Source organism: Geotrypetes seraphini, chromosome 2 (assembly GCF_902459505.1).
Source record: "Geotrypetes seraphini chromosome 2, aGeoSer1.1, whole genome shotgun sequence".
NCBI classification, from domain to species: Eukaryota; Metazoa; Chordata; class Amphibia; order Gymnophiona; family Dermophiidae; genus Geotrypetes; species Geotrypetes seraphini.
In genome coordinates, this window is record NC_047085.1 from 381315259 (window position 1) to 381331157 (window position 15899).

Sequence of the window (15899 nt, forward strand, 5' to 3'; positions counted from 1 at the left end):
TTTTGTAATCCGCCTTGAACTGCAAGGTATAGGCGGAATAGAAGTCCCTAATGTAATGTAATATAATGTAAAGATATTCTAACTTTGGGGGGCTACTGGCACAGAAAGAAGAGTCTCAAAGTTCTTATAAAAAGTCTCTTGAAGTATGCCATGAAGAGGAAGCTTTAGCATATCCTTAGGGGGAAGGTTGTAATCAAGAGTTTCCAAATATTCTTTGCTATATTTGGAATATGCCTCTAAAGGAATGTCCAGGTCCATTACCATCTTGCGCATGAACCTAGAGAAGGAAAGCTTCTCAGGTGATGATGCTCTGATTGGTGAACGACGAGGAGAATCAGAAACAGAAGAATCGTCCTCTGTAGAAGATGGTAGTTTTGGCTCAGAATCCCCCAATAGGTCTGAATCTCTCAGTAGGAAAGATGAATGGTGAGATCGGTGTCAACTGCTCAGTATGGAGGCCTCAAGATGCTTAGATTTGCATGAGGCTTTGCCTGACTGTAAAGGTGTGGCCTCTCTTGATATGGCAGAGGAAGACCGGTGCCAAGTCAGTGGAATACTTGACTCCCGTGTCGAGGATGTCCACACCGGATGAGCAGTAGTCACAGGAGTGGTTGGTGCCGTGAGGAACTCAGAGTAGAGTGTCTCCTGGAGAGTCGGTGCCAACAGCTGCACAAGGGAGGACGGTACCAACATGTGAAAGTGTTCCCCTTTTCTTCCCTTAGCAGGTTGTCAATCTTCTGCTTAAGTGAAAGAGCCAGTATCGACTGCTTTTTAGCCAGTATCGTTGTCTTAATGGTACGGTCCGGGGATGAGGAGGCTGAAGTAGAGGCACTCATCGAGAGCGGAGCTGTGCATTTGCAGGACTTACGTGAGGTCGGCAGGACTTGACTCACTGCAGCTTTGACCATGTCCCTAGGTAAGCCAGCTAAGAAGCCTTCCACTTCCCCCTCCGGGATGGAGGGGGAAGTGGAAGGCTTCTTAGCTGGCTTACCTAGGGACATGGTGAATTGCGACACCGGAGTTAAAGTTGGTGGTTCCACCTTAGTTGAAGATCTCGGTGTCGTCTTGGTCGGTGCGGTCTTGGTCGGCGCGGACAATGTTGGAGATGAAGTCGGCTCCTTTTCCATTGCGACGCCGAAAAGCTGTTTTTGTTGAAGTAACCTGTTCTTTAGGGTACACTTCTGGAGGGAAGAGCAGCGAGAGCAGTATTTGGGATGGTGCTCGGACCCCAGACACTGGAAGCACCAGCAGTGAGGATCGGTGATGGATATGGCCTGAGCACAGCGACCGCACTTTTTGAAACCCATCGATGGGCAGGACATGGATGGAAAGATCACCATGGAAAAATCGAATTTGATGGTGAAAGGAATTCAGAAGGCCCCGCCAGGCCGAAAGCCCGTGACAGCAAAAGAAAAAGAAAAAATAAATTTTTTTCACTATTTTTTTTTTTAAATGAAAACGAAAACTGTGACAAAAAATCACAATCCGTGAGAGCAGGAAGGCAAGCGAGAGAAAAACTTTCAACGGCCTTTGAAAAATGTGTCTTTCTAGCTCCTTGGAAACTAGGAAACTGAAGGGACCACACGCCTACGTCGGGCGGGAAGGCACTCATGCATGCACGGTGCGGGCTGATCGTGAACTTTCTAAACTTAAAGTTGCGGTTCATTTTTCAAGTGTCCGGACCGGCGCTCTGTCGGTGGTCACCCATGTGTGAGAATGCTGCCTACTTGTCCTGGGATAACATACTTTACCTGTCATGCTCCGCCAACATGCTAAAACAATTACAAACAGTCCAAAATACAGCCCTAAGACTAATATACTTGCTGAAAAAATACAACCACATTACCTCAGCTTTCCAAAACTCACACTGGCTCCCAGTACAAGCACACATACAACACAAATTCTACTGCACCCTATTCAAAGTCCTAAATGGAAATGGACTAAGCTATCTGAATAACCGCTTAATCAGGCAAAACACTTACAGACCAAGGAGAACTCAAGCACACTTTACCCACCCCCCAATCAAAGGCATGCAAAGCAAAAAAAAAAAAATGACAGTCTACTAGCTACCAGACGAGCAAAAATAGACTGCCATCTCTCAAATCTGCTGACCACGACACCCAACTACAAAACATTCAGGAAAGAACTGAAAACCATACTATTCAAGAAATTTGTCAAATGATATAACCAAACCATATCGATCCTTCCAAAATCCTGACGCAAACTATAGCTTTCAACCTTGTAATCTCCCTGGGAATGCCCAGTCTAATTTCTTGTTCTAAACTGTCTAGAACTGAAAGATATTGGCAGGAAAGAAGACACCGATGTAATGTAATTTAAAGGTTCCTGGAGTTGGGGGAGTTGGGAGAGTAGAGTTAAGTGACTCCCCCCTTGTTCTCCTGAGAGAAATGCCAGGAATATTTAGCTGGCAGGCAGGGCTGGATTTAGATGAAAAGAGGCCCTAGGCTATTCCACTTATGAGGCCCTTTCACCTCCCATTTTTAAGTTTGTAAATTACATGAGAGATAATAAAATACATCATTACTGTGATATATATCACTATGTTAAATGAAACATGTTGTTATTGGTACTAACCTTTATAAAAAATGTGACACGGATAATAAATAAAAAAAAGTCGAGAACACTTATTTGGAAATTTATTCTCAGCATCATATATAGTACTTGTAACAATAACTAATCAAACATAACACACAGCATTGCCCCTTCCTATGTCCATAGTGCCCCCAGTGCGTCCTTCCTCACCTCACCCCCCCTCCGATGCCCGCCTGCCTCCCATCCCCCTTCCATTGAACCCCCCCATGCCATTCTGCCTGCCTGCCTTCCATTAAACCCTCCCACCCCCCCTCCGATGCCAGCCTGCCTGCCTCCCATCCTCCTTCCACTGAAACCCCCCCCCCCCCGATGCCAGTCTGGGACGCCCTGTCCTGATGGATCCACGTTTTGCCTCTCTCCCCGTGGGGCTGGGCTTTGCCCAGCTGTTTCCGGACTGACGTCTTTCCCTCCCCGATCCTCCTCCCAGGGTGAGAAAAAGAAAGGGAGAAGCCAAGTAGGCGCCCTTTGCAGCCGGAGCCGGTTCCGATCCCAAAGCGTAGAATTTCTCCTTATTTTCGGTTTAGTGTTTTAGTGTTCACTGTTTTTAGAATAGTGTAATTTTAATTTTGCTAACAATTTGAATGTAGGCCCCTCTTGATCTTGAGGCCCTAGACTGAAGCCTAGTTAGCCTATAGGAAAATCCGGCCCTGCTGGCAGGACTTGGGGATCCCCACCAGCCACATCACTGCTGTGCCCCTGCTGGTTGGGCCTGAATCCAAAGTGGGTGGCCCTTTGTCCATTTGGGCTCACCCATGGCATGTGTAGTTTGCACCACATACACAAAGATTCAGCCTGTCTTTTCTGAACACACTACCAAAACCCTTAGAGTTGGTATCTATGCCTGATCTGTTCGTTCTGCTTGTTGTGATCCTGGTTGTATGTTCCCTTTGCAATTGCTAATAAAGATAATAATTTAAAAAAAAAAAAACAACAACCCTTATCAATACTCTAATTACCTCACACTTAGATTAGTACAACTTGCTTCTCACTGGTCTCTCACTAAACCATCTCTCTCCCTTTCAATCTATTCAAAATTCTGCTGCATGACTTATATTTTGCAAGTGTTGCAATGCTCACATTAGCCTTTTTCTCATATCACTTCATTGGCTCAGTATCTACTGCATACTGTTTGTCAGACAGCCAAGTTTGAAGGTGTCTTGACAGAGAAACGCAATGCTCTACATACATTGAAATGGTCTCTTATATAAACTCCTTTTTAGTGACTTTTGCAGCTCCTCAGTATCTCTCCACTCTTATCTCTCCCCTAAATGCTACTCAAGCCTTCTAACATAACTTTCACATAAGATCCCAAGGCATTAAATACTAGTGAATTCTGAAGTTGCCCAAGTTATTTGAAAATTGCCTCCATAACGGCATAACTTTCAGCTGACTTTTCATACTCATCATCATTCACTGTTATGAACTACTGAAATAAATTTGCTACGTAAGTTGTAAAATTATGCTTGTTATTGTGGGATTCTTATTTTATTTAATGACAATTTTTAATAAAAACGAACATTCAAAAATCTTTCTCATATATTACCTGAGCCACAGTAGATCTGCTTGTTAATTTTGACATCCTCTGAAAAAGGAACAAAAATAATTTTAAAAAGCACTAGTTTACTGAATGAGCATACTTTTTCCTATATAATTTTAAAAGAGAAATGACCACAGTAGTTTATGATTGATAGTATGCTATATAAAATGATGGTGAAACTATGACTACTACTATTTATCATTTTTATAGGGCTGCTAGATGCATGGAGGGAAACTACATGAGTTATTTGATCCCTTTGTAGTTAAGACAATCTGAAAGTGAGGAGAAACAAACTCCAGGATGGCATATATGTCACCATTTTAGTGTTTAGCGATCCATTAGAGTTAATTAAATTGAAATAACAATTCCTTTAATGCTAATACAACATCTGCAAAATAATTATTCATGTAAAGAAAACAACACATGCTCTTTAAACATAATAGCCTATACATTTTCCTGTGGAATCAAAATGGACAAACTAGATTGATGAAACTTTTGGCACTACAGTATTTGGTTTTCTATTCAGAGCAATTAATCTGCATGCAGCACTTGCTCATCTGTCAGTGTATTTATTAATTAAGTGACATGGCTGACACACACATTGAGCAACTGCTTCTCAGATGGAATGCATGCAGCATTCAGCAGAACAATCAGATACAGTATTATAATAAAACAAAATGCCCTAAGGTGTCAGTAACTTACATGGATGGTAAACATAATTTTAAAGAAAATTTGAAAACGATGCTGTAGTGCGAGACATAGGAACTTGTTAACATTTATATTTCCATAGGCATAGAAGAGGCAGGTGCAGAAGTTGGTTGTTGTTTTTTTTAATTTTTACTATGGATCCATATGTAAATGTAATAAATTGTTAAATAAAAACATGGATTTTTCGGTGTATTCATATTCTGCTCATATATATATATATATAACAGATCATCAATAAAGAGGCTGATTCACTCATGAAGAGTAATATTTATTTATTTAGGGGGGAAGTTATTTACTCTTTAAGGTGACTTAAAGGGTCTTAATGCTGACTTAAATTACCTTGGCAGGGCTATCTCAAGGGTATCCGACACCCTAGTTTAACCTTCAGATGCAACTCATGCCCCAGAGAAGATGAAAGTCCTCCCTACTACCCTCCTACTTCCCTCACATCTAGCATTTCCCCTATCCCTCCCTACCATCCACTCTTCCCCATCTCCTCTTCCCTACCTAATATTTTTTGTCATGACTTTACCATCTATCAAATTGTGCCGCCCCAGGCCAATGCCTCTCTCCCCCAATTATACACAGCTCCTTTGGGATCTCTACTGCCCAAGTGTATCACTCTGCACTTCTTTGCATTAAATTCTAACTGCCAAACATTACACTTTCAGTATATCTCATTATTTTTTCATTTCCTTTATGTCCCCTCACCCTGTCAGCTCCATTTTGCTGAAGTCTGTGTATTTGAAAACCTAGACTTTGAGCCTGGTGTGACATTTATTTTTTTATATCTATCAAACCATACCATGTAGTGATCACCCCTGCCCAGGTGGACATCTACCTGGACAGTATGGCCTTGATTCTATTAAAAAAAACATCTAAAGTTAGACACTTTACTTAATTATTTAAAAAGCTTAATCAGCACAGATAAAAAGCAATTAGCACCTCATAATTGGCTTAAATTGAAATTAATTGGATGGTAGGCACCTAACTCGATAGGTGCCTACCATTTTCAGGTAGGCACCTATTCCAAGACACCTACCAGAAAGTAGGCATGTTTAGGGGTGGGGCATGGGCATGTTTTGCATGACTGCATTTGTTTTGGTCTTAGGTGCTGGTAGATACCTAAATTAGCTTTCCAAACTTTTGTGAATCACACTGAAATCTTTAAGATTTGGCTACCACACAAGTCTATAACCACCCAAAATAGGTAGCATAGAGAGGAACTAGGGGTCTCAAGCGCTCACAGTTAAAACCTGATGTTTTTCTCAAGGCTAGTAACTATACAATGAGCTATCATCGGTCCCGTATACTCTCTATAACGTTTATATTATAAATTTTTTTACTTTTTATACTTTTTAAAAAATGATTTAGTGATCTAGTAATCTAAATTTCTTATGCATTACTCTCCCATTATAATTAGAAGTACTTAGCTTTCATATTGTTAGCTTGAAAGTACTTTGCTTCAGTTTTCTTAACGATGGAAGATCTCCGTTTCGCTCCTATCCTTTTAACAAGAGCTTCATCAGGACAAGTAGTTATTCTGAGTCTTCGCAAAGAGCGCTTGTCCTGATGAAGCTCTTGTTAAAAGGATAGGAGCGAAACGGAGATCTTCCGTCGTTAAGAAAACTGAAGCAAAGTACTTTCAAGCTAAGAATATGAAAGCTAAGTACTTCTAATTATAATGGGAGAGTAATGCATAAGAAATTTAGATTACTAGATCACTAAATCATTTTTAAAAAAGTATAAAAAGTAAAAAAATTTATAATATAAACGTTATAGAGAGTATACGGGACCGATGATAGCTCACTGTATAGTTACTAGCCTTGAGAAAAACATCGGGCTTTTAACTGTGAGCGCTTGAGACCCCTAGTTCCTCTCTATGCTACCTATTTTGGATGGTTATAGACTTGTGTGGTAGCCAAGTCTTAAAGATTTCAGTGAGATACCTAAATTAGAAAGCCCTGGCAAATATAAGATGTGCCTAAATGCACTTTATGGTGAGGTAAATTCTCCGACGCACAAAGAATTCCTATGAGTGCTGCAGCATTTTCCTCAGCAGCCCATGGTGAAACCTCTACCATGGCTTTCTAAAGGAACCCTAAATCTGAATCTTCAAAACGTGCTGTCTGCCTTATCCCATATGAAAGTCCCAGTTAGCACCTGTCAAAAGATTCCTGAAAAAAAATGAGTCTTTAACAGAACCCTAAAGATTTTTAATGATAGTTCAGACTGGATAGGCAACAGAGCCATAAAATGAAATGCATTTTTATGGGTGGATTCATAATATGTCTGAAAAAATTGTGCTTCTTGCCATTCAGCTCCTTCCACCTTACAAAACAATAATGGGGACTCCTAAGGATCTGTTTACTCATCTCCAAAGAAGTCAAATTTATAGTGAGTAGAAATGATATCAATTCATTACTGCCCTAGCACTGCCATCTTGAAGAATGGCATTATCTGACCCTAGCAGTACACCAGAACTAGACTTTCATGCATGATCTTGGAAATATATATTTGAAACTGAGAACAATATAGATAATTTTCATATTTTTCAAATGGTTTGTGTTGTACTTTTCATGGAATAGAACAAGCAAATATTATGATTTCATAAAATATATTGTTAAGAAGACAGTTCCTCAATAATAGACCTTATTGTTGGAATGCAACTTGCCTAATAAGGATGGATTCTTGGCATCAGGAAACCTTTTGCTCCTCTAACTAGAAGTCCTAAAAAAATGATGATCTTGGAAATATATATTTGAAACTGAAAACAATATAGATAATTTTCATATTTTTCAAATGGTTTGTGTTGTACTTTTCATGGAATAGAACAAGCAAATATTATGATTTCATAAAATATATTGTTAAGATTTTAAGGGTAGATGCTTTTCATAAAAACACAAATTAATCTTATTGTTTCTGCAGGTCACATTATTTGTCCTGAAAGAGAAAGTTGTCATGACAACTTTTCAGTGCTGTCTCATTAAAAAAAGCAATGTCACAAGAAGCTTTAGAGTAGACAGAAGTTTAAGGTAGCTGTCATCTAGAGCAGCTATGGGTTCTTTTTCATTAATCTTCTTGTGACCCTGACTTTTTCAGCCAAGGAAGTGGTAAAATTGTTTGCCTTAATATGAAAGCACAGTCTATTAATTTCCAAACAAGGTGATCTTCTTCCTTCCAGTTATTAAAAGTCTGTCACTAGAAAATACTTCTGCTTTATACACAGAAAAAAAATGCATTATTTGCATTGTTAAGAGTGTCGCCCAAGTTAATACAGAGAATATGGAATTCACAAAGGAACTATGGATCGCTTGTCTTTTTATAGAATTTTTGCAGATTGGTACATGACCAGGATATCAGTGCCTCACATCAGTGAGTAAACATGAATAAGGGTGACATTATATTTTAAGATCCAAAGTCAGATCCAAGCCAAGATCTACCACTAGAACTGCAGTCCAGGAGAAGCCGGGCAGGGGAAAAGGAGCAGAATTAGACACTAGGAACAAGCACAGAAACCACATGCAAGTTTAGGTAGGCAGAGACACTGAAACAGAAGAAGGAAACAGGGCAGAACTCAGACAGAGTTCATGGAGATCACTGCACCAGCATGGAAACAGAGCTATAGGAAAAGGTTGCTCCTGATGATCCTGGGTTTTTGTCTTCCCTCCCCATCTCCCTGTTCTGTGACTTGCTGATTGGTATTTATCAACCAAGATTGTGGCCCAGATGACCTTCCGAACCCTGAATGATTTCCCTCCCTGAAGTGAGGCACAGTGAACTTTTGCATGATGTCCCCACCTCAATCCTGTCTGGCCTGCAAGTCATATAATGACCAGAGCACTCATGCATTGCATGGGCTCAAAGGCTACTGTATGTGTGGGGGCAATAACAAAAGCCAAGGAGGCGTACTCGGGGGCATATTACAAAAATTACCTGACAAGCACAAGAGCTTCTTATCCTCACCCTTTAAGATTTCTTTTTGTTTCTTTTCCTTTGGTTTTTTTTCTAACCTATTTTTTTTTTTTTTCATTTTACACGCTGCAGACTCTTACCAGGATGGAAGCCATGCTGGAGATCCAAAGACTAGCTGTAGCTTTGTCTAAAGCAGTGGTTCTCAACCCTGTCCTGGAGACCCCCCCCAGCCAGTCGGGTTTTCAAGATATCCCTAATGAATATGCATGAGAGAGATTTGCATATAATGGAAGTGACAGGTATGCAAATCTCTCTCATGCATATTTATTAGGGATATCTTGAAAATCCGACTGGCTGGAGCAGGAAACTACAGCCTGGTGAGCCTCACTTCGGTTGTTGGAAAAATAATGGAAGTGTTGCTGAAAGAAAGGATAGTGTACTTCCTTAAATCTAATGGGTTACAGCAGGGGTGTCCAATGTCGGTCCTCGAGGGCCGCAGTCCAGTCGGATTTTCAGGATTTCCCCAATTAATATACATGAGGTCTATTTGCATGCACTGCTTTCATTGTATGCTAATAGATCTCATGCATATTCATTGGGGAAATCCTGAAAACCCGACTGGATTGAGGCCCTCGAGGACCGACATTGGACACCCCTGGGTTACAGGATCCGAGGCAACATGGCTTTACAAAAGGTAAATCGTGCCAAATGAACCTGATTGAATTTTTTTGATTGGGTGACCAGACAGCTGGATCGAGGGCATATGCTAGATGTAATTTACTTAGATTTCAGCAAAGCCTCGGATACGGTTCCTCATAGGAGGCTGTTGAACAAACTTGAAGGGCTGAAGTTAGGACCCAAAGTGGTGAACTGGATTAGAAACTGGCTGACAGACAGACGCCAGAGGGTGGTGGTTAATGGAAGTCACTCGGAGGAAGGAAAGGTGAGTAGTGGTGTCCCTCAGGGTTCGGTGCTGGGGCCGATCCTGTTCAATATGTTTGTGAAGTGTACTGATCAACAGAGATAAGTTGAAAGTTTTTTTCATCTATCAACTTTGCATAGACAGCCCTGCTTATAGTTTTTTTCATCAGGGAGTGCAATGGAGGTTTTTTTGCCAGTGAGGTTACCACCCAACCACCTGTATCCACCATTGTGGTGGTGGGAGGGCATTTGTCTGAGGTTTTTTCCTCCATTTATTGAAACACACCCCTTTAAACTGAAGCAGCACTGCCTACATTCGTATATGACATTATCATCATCATATTTTGTGAAAGTGTGGTTTATTATATTATTGATATTTCACATATCCGAGTTCTTTTGCAATATGTTTGTGAGTGACATTTCTGAAGGGTTAGAAGGAAAAGTGTATCTTTTTGCAGATGATACCAAGATTTGTAACAGAGTAGACACCGAAGAGGGAGTGGAAAATATGAAAAAGAATCTGCAAAAGTTAGAGGAATGGTCTAATGCCTGGCAACTAAAATTCAATGCAAAGAAATGCAGAGTAATGCATTTGGGGATTAATAATCGGAAGGAACTGTATATGCTGGGAGGTGAGAAGCTGATATGCACGGACGGGGAGAGGGACCTTGGGGTGATAGTGTCTGAAGATCTAAAGGTGAAAAAACAGTGTGACAAGGCGGTGGCTGCTGCCAGAAGGATGCTGGGCTGCATAAAGAGGCGTAGTCAGTAGAAGGAAGAAGGTGTTGATGCCCCTGTACAGGTGAGGCCCCCACTTGGAGTATGTGTTCAGTTTTAGAGACCGTATCTGGTAAAGGACGTAAGAAGACTTGAAGCAGTCCAGAGGAGGGCAACAAAAATGATAGGAGGCTTGCGCCAGAAGACGTATGAGGAGAGACCGGAAGCCCTGAATATGTATATTCCTAGAGGAAAGGAGGGACAGAGGAGATATGATTCGGACGTTCAAATACTTGAAGGATATTAACATAGAACAAAATCTTTTCCAGCGAAAGGAAAATGGTAAAACCAGAGGACATAATTTGAGGTTGAGGGGTGGTAGATTCAAGAGCGATGATAGGAAATTCTACTTTACGGAGAGGGTGGTGGATGCCTGGAATTCGCTCCCGAGAGAGGTGGTGGAGAAGAAAACGGTGACTGAATTCAAAGAAGCGTGGGATGAACATAGAGGATCTAGAATCATAAAATAATATTAAATACTGAACTAAGGCCAGTACTGGGCAGACTTGCATGGTCTGTGTTTGTATATGGCCGTTTGGGGGGAGGATGGGCTGGAGAGGGCTTCAATGGCTGGGAGGATTTAGATGGGCTGGAATAGGTTCTAACAGAGATTTCGGCAGTTGGAACCCAAGCACAGTACCGGGTAGAGCTTTGGATTCTTGCCCAGAAATAGCTAAGAAGAAAAAATTTAAAAAATTTAAATTGAATCAGGTTGGGCAGACTGGATGGACCATTAGGGTCTTTATCTGCCGTCATCTACTATGTTACTATGTATGTTACTATGTTATCTTGCTCTCTCCTCCGAACTGCCTCCCTGTCCGTCAGATGCAACTGCCTTGGCAGTGGGAACTGTTAGCTCTGCTGAAGTTGCAACGGGAGCTCCTACTGAGGAAGCACCCAAAAGAGATGAGCTTCTGCCGATGGAAGATAACATAGGGGAAAAGTCCCCTCCAACTAGGTGACTCTAGCAGCAATTTGGGGTATGCTCCAGAAGTTGGACAAGGCTGCCTCAAAGACATCAGAGGAGGTAAAAAGTTTGGCTAACAAGATAGATGATATTTCTAAAGCCCTTTAACAGTCAAATACTGAAGTGAGGAATGCAATTAAAGAAGTACAGTCAGAAGTTAAGTCTCCTCAGGATTTTAAAGTAGCTGTGATTAAAGATACTACGGTACTTTGCCGAAAAATTGAAAATATAAAGAACTTTAACTGCAGACTCAATATTAGGATTTTGAACTTCCCCAAGGTCCCTGGTATATCAGCATATGAGATGTTCAAAAAGTATTTAGTGGAAGTTTTAAAGTATTCTTCAGAACTTATTCCCCCGTTAAATAAAATTTATCTTCCACACTCCACTAAAAACCGGGATGCAAATGAGGAAGACAAATTACAAAATCCGCAATTGGACATAAACAATAGATCTGCAATTTTGGAGGAGTCTATCTCAGACTCATCAATTAGAATGACACTTTTGGCTTCTTTTATTTTTCAGCAGGATTTGGGCTCCTTCATGAAAATGTACTTTCGTTTATCAAAAGAACTGTTCTAGGGGGGAAAAAATGTAGGCATTCCTGGCTATAACAAAAGTTACCCAGGAAAAAAGAAAAATTTTTCTATCCATGAGACAGGAAACTAAGGGCTCCTTTTACTAAGGTACGTTAGCGTTTTTAGCGCGTGCTACATTGTCCCGCGCGCAAACCCCGCGTTATGCGCCAAAAACTAATTCCAGCTCAATGGTGGCGTTAGAATTAAGCGCGTGCGGCAATTTAGTGTGCGCTAAAACCGCTAGCGCAGCTTAGTATAAGGAGTCCTAATGCTCTGGGGGTATCATTTTTATTGGCGTACCCATGTAGATGTATTGCAAAATATGCTCAAATTAAGTATTTCTTTTTTCAGCCAGAGCAGCTAAGATCATTTCTGGAGCTAAAGAAAATTGCTGCTGTTTAAAGGTGTTATAAAAGGGAAAATAGATACAGATATGCTATAGCCTTTCATGATATTATATTTCCTTATTGTTTAACTTCTTATTTGTTACATGTTTTGACTCCCCTTCAAATTCTCTCTTTTTATGGTCTAAGGAAGCTTGGTATAATTTACAGTGCATTTGGTTTTTTTCTTTATTTGTAGGAAATGTGATGATTAACATTTATTCCTGCTGTATTTTCTGTAGCAAGAATATAATTATCTTGTAAAGTTTATTAAATTAAATAAAAATAAAAGAATAAAATCTCCAGGTTATATTTCTCAATCTTTTGCATATGTTTTTATGGTGACCCATCAAAAGCGCGCAGGACATTGGCACGCCAACAATCCACCCTTGACATTTATTTATTTATATATTTTTAAAATTTCTATACTGTTTTTATCCGTTCGGCTTTCCTGTTTGCGCTCTTGGGGGGGGGGGGAACTCTCGCCAATACACTCCCGCTCTCGTTGAGGGTGTGTGTGTGTTGGGAACCCCCCACTACACTTTAAACTCCCAGTCTCCTTTTCCGAACTACAAACTTTACATTTTTCGCTTTGAGGGGGGGGGGAACCTCCCCACTACAATGAGGGGGATGACAACATGCACTATTGCCTCAAACACCCCCCCCTACTCCACTTACAATTTGGCCCCGAACCAAAAGAAATAGGGTGGCATGCCAATATCCTGTGTGCAATGTTGGGTTGGGATTGTCAGCACGCTAATGTCCTGTGCGCTTCTGATGGCGTACCATTTTTACATCTATTTGAAATAAACTTCATGCTGAGATTAGAACTCTTCCATTTCTCCCAATCTTTAAAAAATCTTTAAAAACATGTTTAAAAAAATTATTCTTATTGAGGATGTAGATTATGTTACGATGATTTTATTAGAACTGCTAATTAGATCTGACCCTTTTATTTCATGAGGTATCTTTATGTAAACCGAGTCGAGCTTCTAATTTAGAAGATGACCCGGTATATAAACCCAAGGATAGATTAGATTAAAAAACAATTAATTAGATGGTAGGTGCCTAATTTGGCAGGTGTCTGTAACTTCCACGTAGGCGCCTAGACCGAGGAGCCTACCAGAAAGTAGGCGTAGTTAGGGGTAGATCTTGGGCATATTTTGCATGTAGGTACCTAAACTGGACTTAGTCACCAGTATTTAGGCCAAAACACCCTGGCATAAATAGGGTGTGCCTAAGGTTTTGATGCCTATTGACACCTATGTCCAATTTAGGTGCCGCTAGGCATGATTCTATAAACTGCGTCTATCTCAAGATTGATAGTCACTATGGCCCAAATTCTGTATCCAGTGCCTAAAGTTAGGCACTTATTTCAGAGGCGCCCAACTAGATAAGCGCCTATCTAAATTGAAGAACAAGCTCAATTAAGCTTTTTAATCAGCTCTGACTGAAACATAGGCGCCTATCAAGAAAGTGCAATTCTGTAACAAGGCGCCTCTAAAAATTTAGGCGGCCTTCAAAAAAATAGGCGCTATGTATGTTAGGCGTGGGCGTGGCTACATGTTAGGCGCCTTCTTACAGAATCACTGCTCTAAAGTGTGCTTAACCACTCACATGGGCGCCTAACTTTTAGTTGTACCTAGAGCTGTCCTATTTATTGGGCACCTCCAAAACAGGAGCTCAAATAGGTGCCGCTCAGCGCGATTCACTAAACAGCATCCCCCCATTTTACTTGAATCGCACTTAACAGTGCCTAATTAGGCACCTAACTTTTGGGCGCTTCTTATAGAATTTTCCCTTATGTGCTGCGTTGCTTGGCTGCTATGTTTTAGATGCCATTTATAGAATCATGGCCAAAATGCACATCATTTCTGTAAACGAGTCACCCAAATGATGCTCTTGCAACATTTGAAACAATTATTTCCATTATACATAATCAAAAGCCTTTTTGGCATCTAAAGACATTATAAATAGAAGTGTAAAAGTTTGTAGAATATGACAACAAATTCTAGTGTTATTTGAAGCCATTCTATTTTTTATAAAACCACACTGAGTAGGGTGTATGAGTGAGGATCTTGCAGTGGCTAGTGTATCTGCAAGAAGTTTAGAATAAATTTTGCAATCATAATTTAATAGAGAAATTGCTCTGTAATTTTTTGTGGATCTCAACCCAGCTTCGGGAAAACCACTATGGGCTCCTTTTACAAAGCTGCGATAGCGTTTTTAGCGCACGCTAAACCCGTGCTATGCGGCTAGAACTAACGCCAGCTCAATGCTGGCGCTAGCGTCTAGCGCGCGCTAAAACCGCTAGCGCAGCTTTGTAAAAGGAGCCCTAGAACTGCCTCTGTAAAAGTACCAGCACTGCAATGAGAATTAAGAAATGCAGTACATAGGTGAAGTAGTTTAGGGGCATGCGGATTTTGAAATGTTTGATAAAAGTCAATGTTAAGACAATCTCCCCCTGGAGCTTTGCCTCTTTTTAGACCCTTGATTGCCTCATAAATTTCATTAAAAGTAATTTGTTTATTCAATTTTTCTAATTGTTTGACTAGCAATTCAGGGGGCAGCAAGATTCTTTTTTTTTTTTTTTTTTTTGTAAATTCTTTATTCATTTTCAGACTTACAACAAGTGTGACAATATGTTCAAACAAATCAACCATAAATACATCACTCAATAATCATCAATGATACAAATAATATACCCTAATCACCCATCCTTCCCCCCCATACCTATCCTGTAATCAAATATCATATACAATATGTAATTATAAAATTACCCCCCTCCCCCCCTTATCATTGAACTCATAAATTAAGGGAAACAATGACATCTACTCAGTACAATACTTTGTTAATGGCTCTCACATCTCTTGAAATTTCCTGAAACATCCCCGCTGTATTGCAATAACTCTCTCCATTTTATAAACATGACATAATGAATTCCATCAGAAATTATAATTTAATCTACTCCAGTTTTTCCCAATTATACGTTATTTGTTGAATGGCAATACCCGTCATTATGAGTAAGCAAGATTCTTGAAAAACTCCACAACGTGAGAATAATCAGGAATGGTACCTAATGTGTAATTTCTCACAACTTTCCTTAGGATCAGTGAGAATATGATCACCAGATCTTAAAGCATGAATTTTCCTGTTGCTACGTTTTCATTTTCAATAATTGGCAAGCAGCCTTCCTGCTCCATTATACTGTTCAAAGTAAAGAGAATTCTCTTTAAAGGTAAGAACACCTACCCTCTCTGCAAGAATATATTACATTAGTATTATATCCTAAATTTTAATTTACATAGCTGATTTTTGATTTGAGCAATAGGTGATAAACATAAGAACATAAAACTAACCTTACTGAGTCAGACCAACGATTCATCTAGCCCAATATTCCATCTTCATGGTGGCCAATTCAGGTCACTAGTATCTGGCAAAACCCAGAGTAGCAACATTTTATGCTACCGATCTAGGGCAAGCAGTGGCTTCCTCCACGT

General features: G+C 40.2%; 1 protein-coding gene across 1 annotated transcript in view; it reads right to left on the minus strand.

Annotated features, from left to right (window-relative positions):
- KCNH8 (potassium voltage-gated channel subfamily H member 8) overlaps positions 1-15899 on the minus strand; it is a 346041-nt gene that overhangs the window by 71109 nt on the left and 259033 nt on the right. Inside the window, exon 12 of the mRNA XM_033930671.1 lies at positions 4157-4195. Within this exon, the coding sequence (XP_033786562.1) occupies positions 4157-4195 (39 nt within the window). The remainder of the gene's footprint in view (positions 1-4156; positions 4196-15899) is intronic.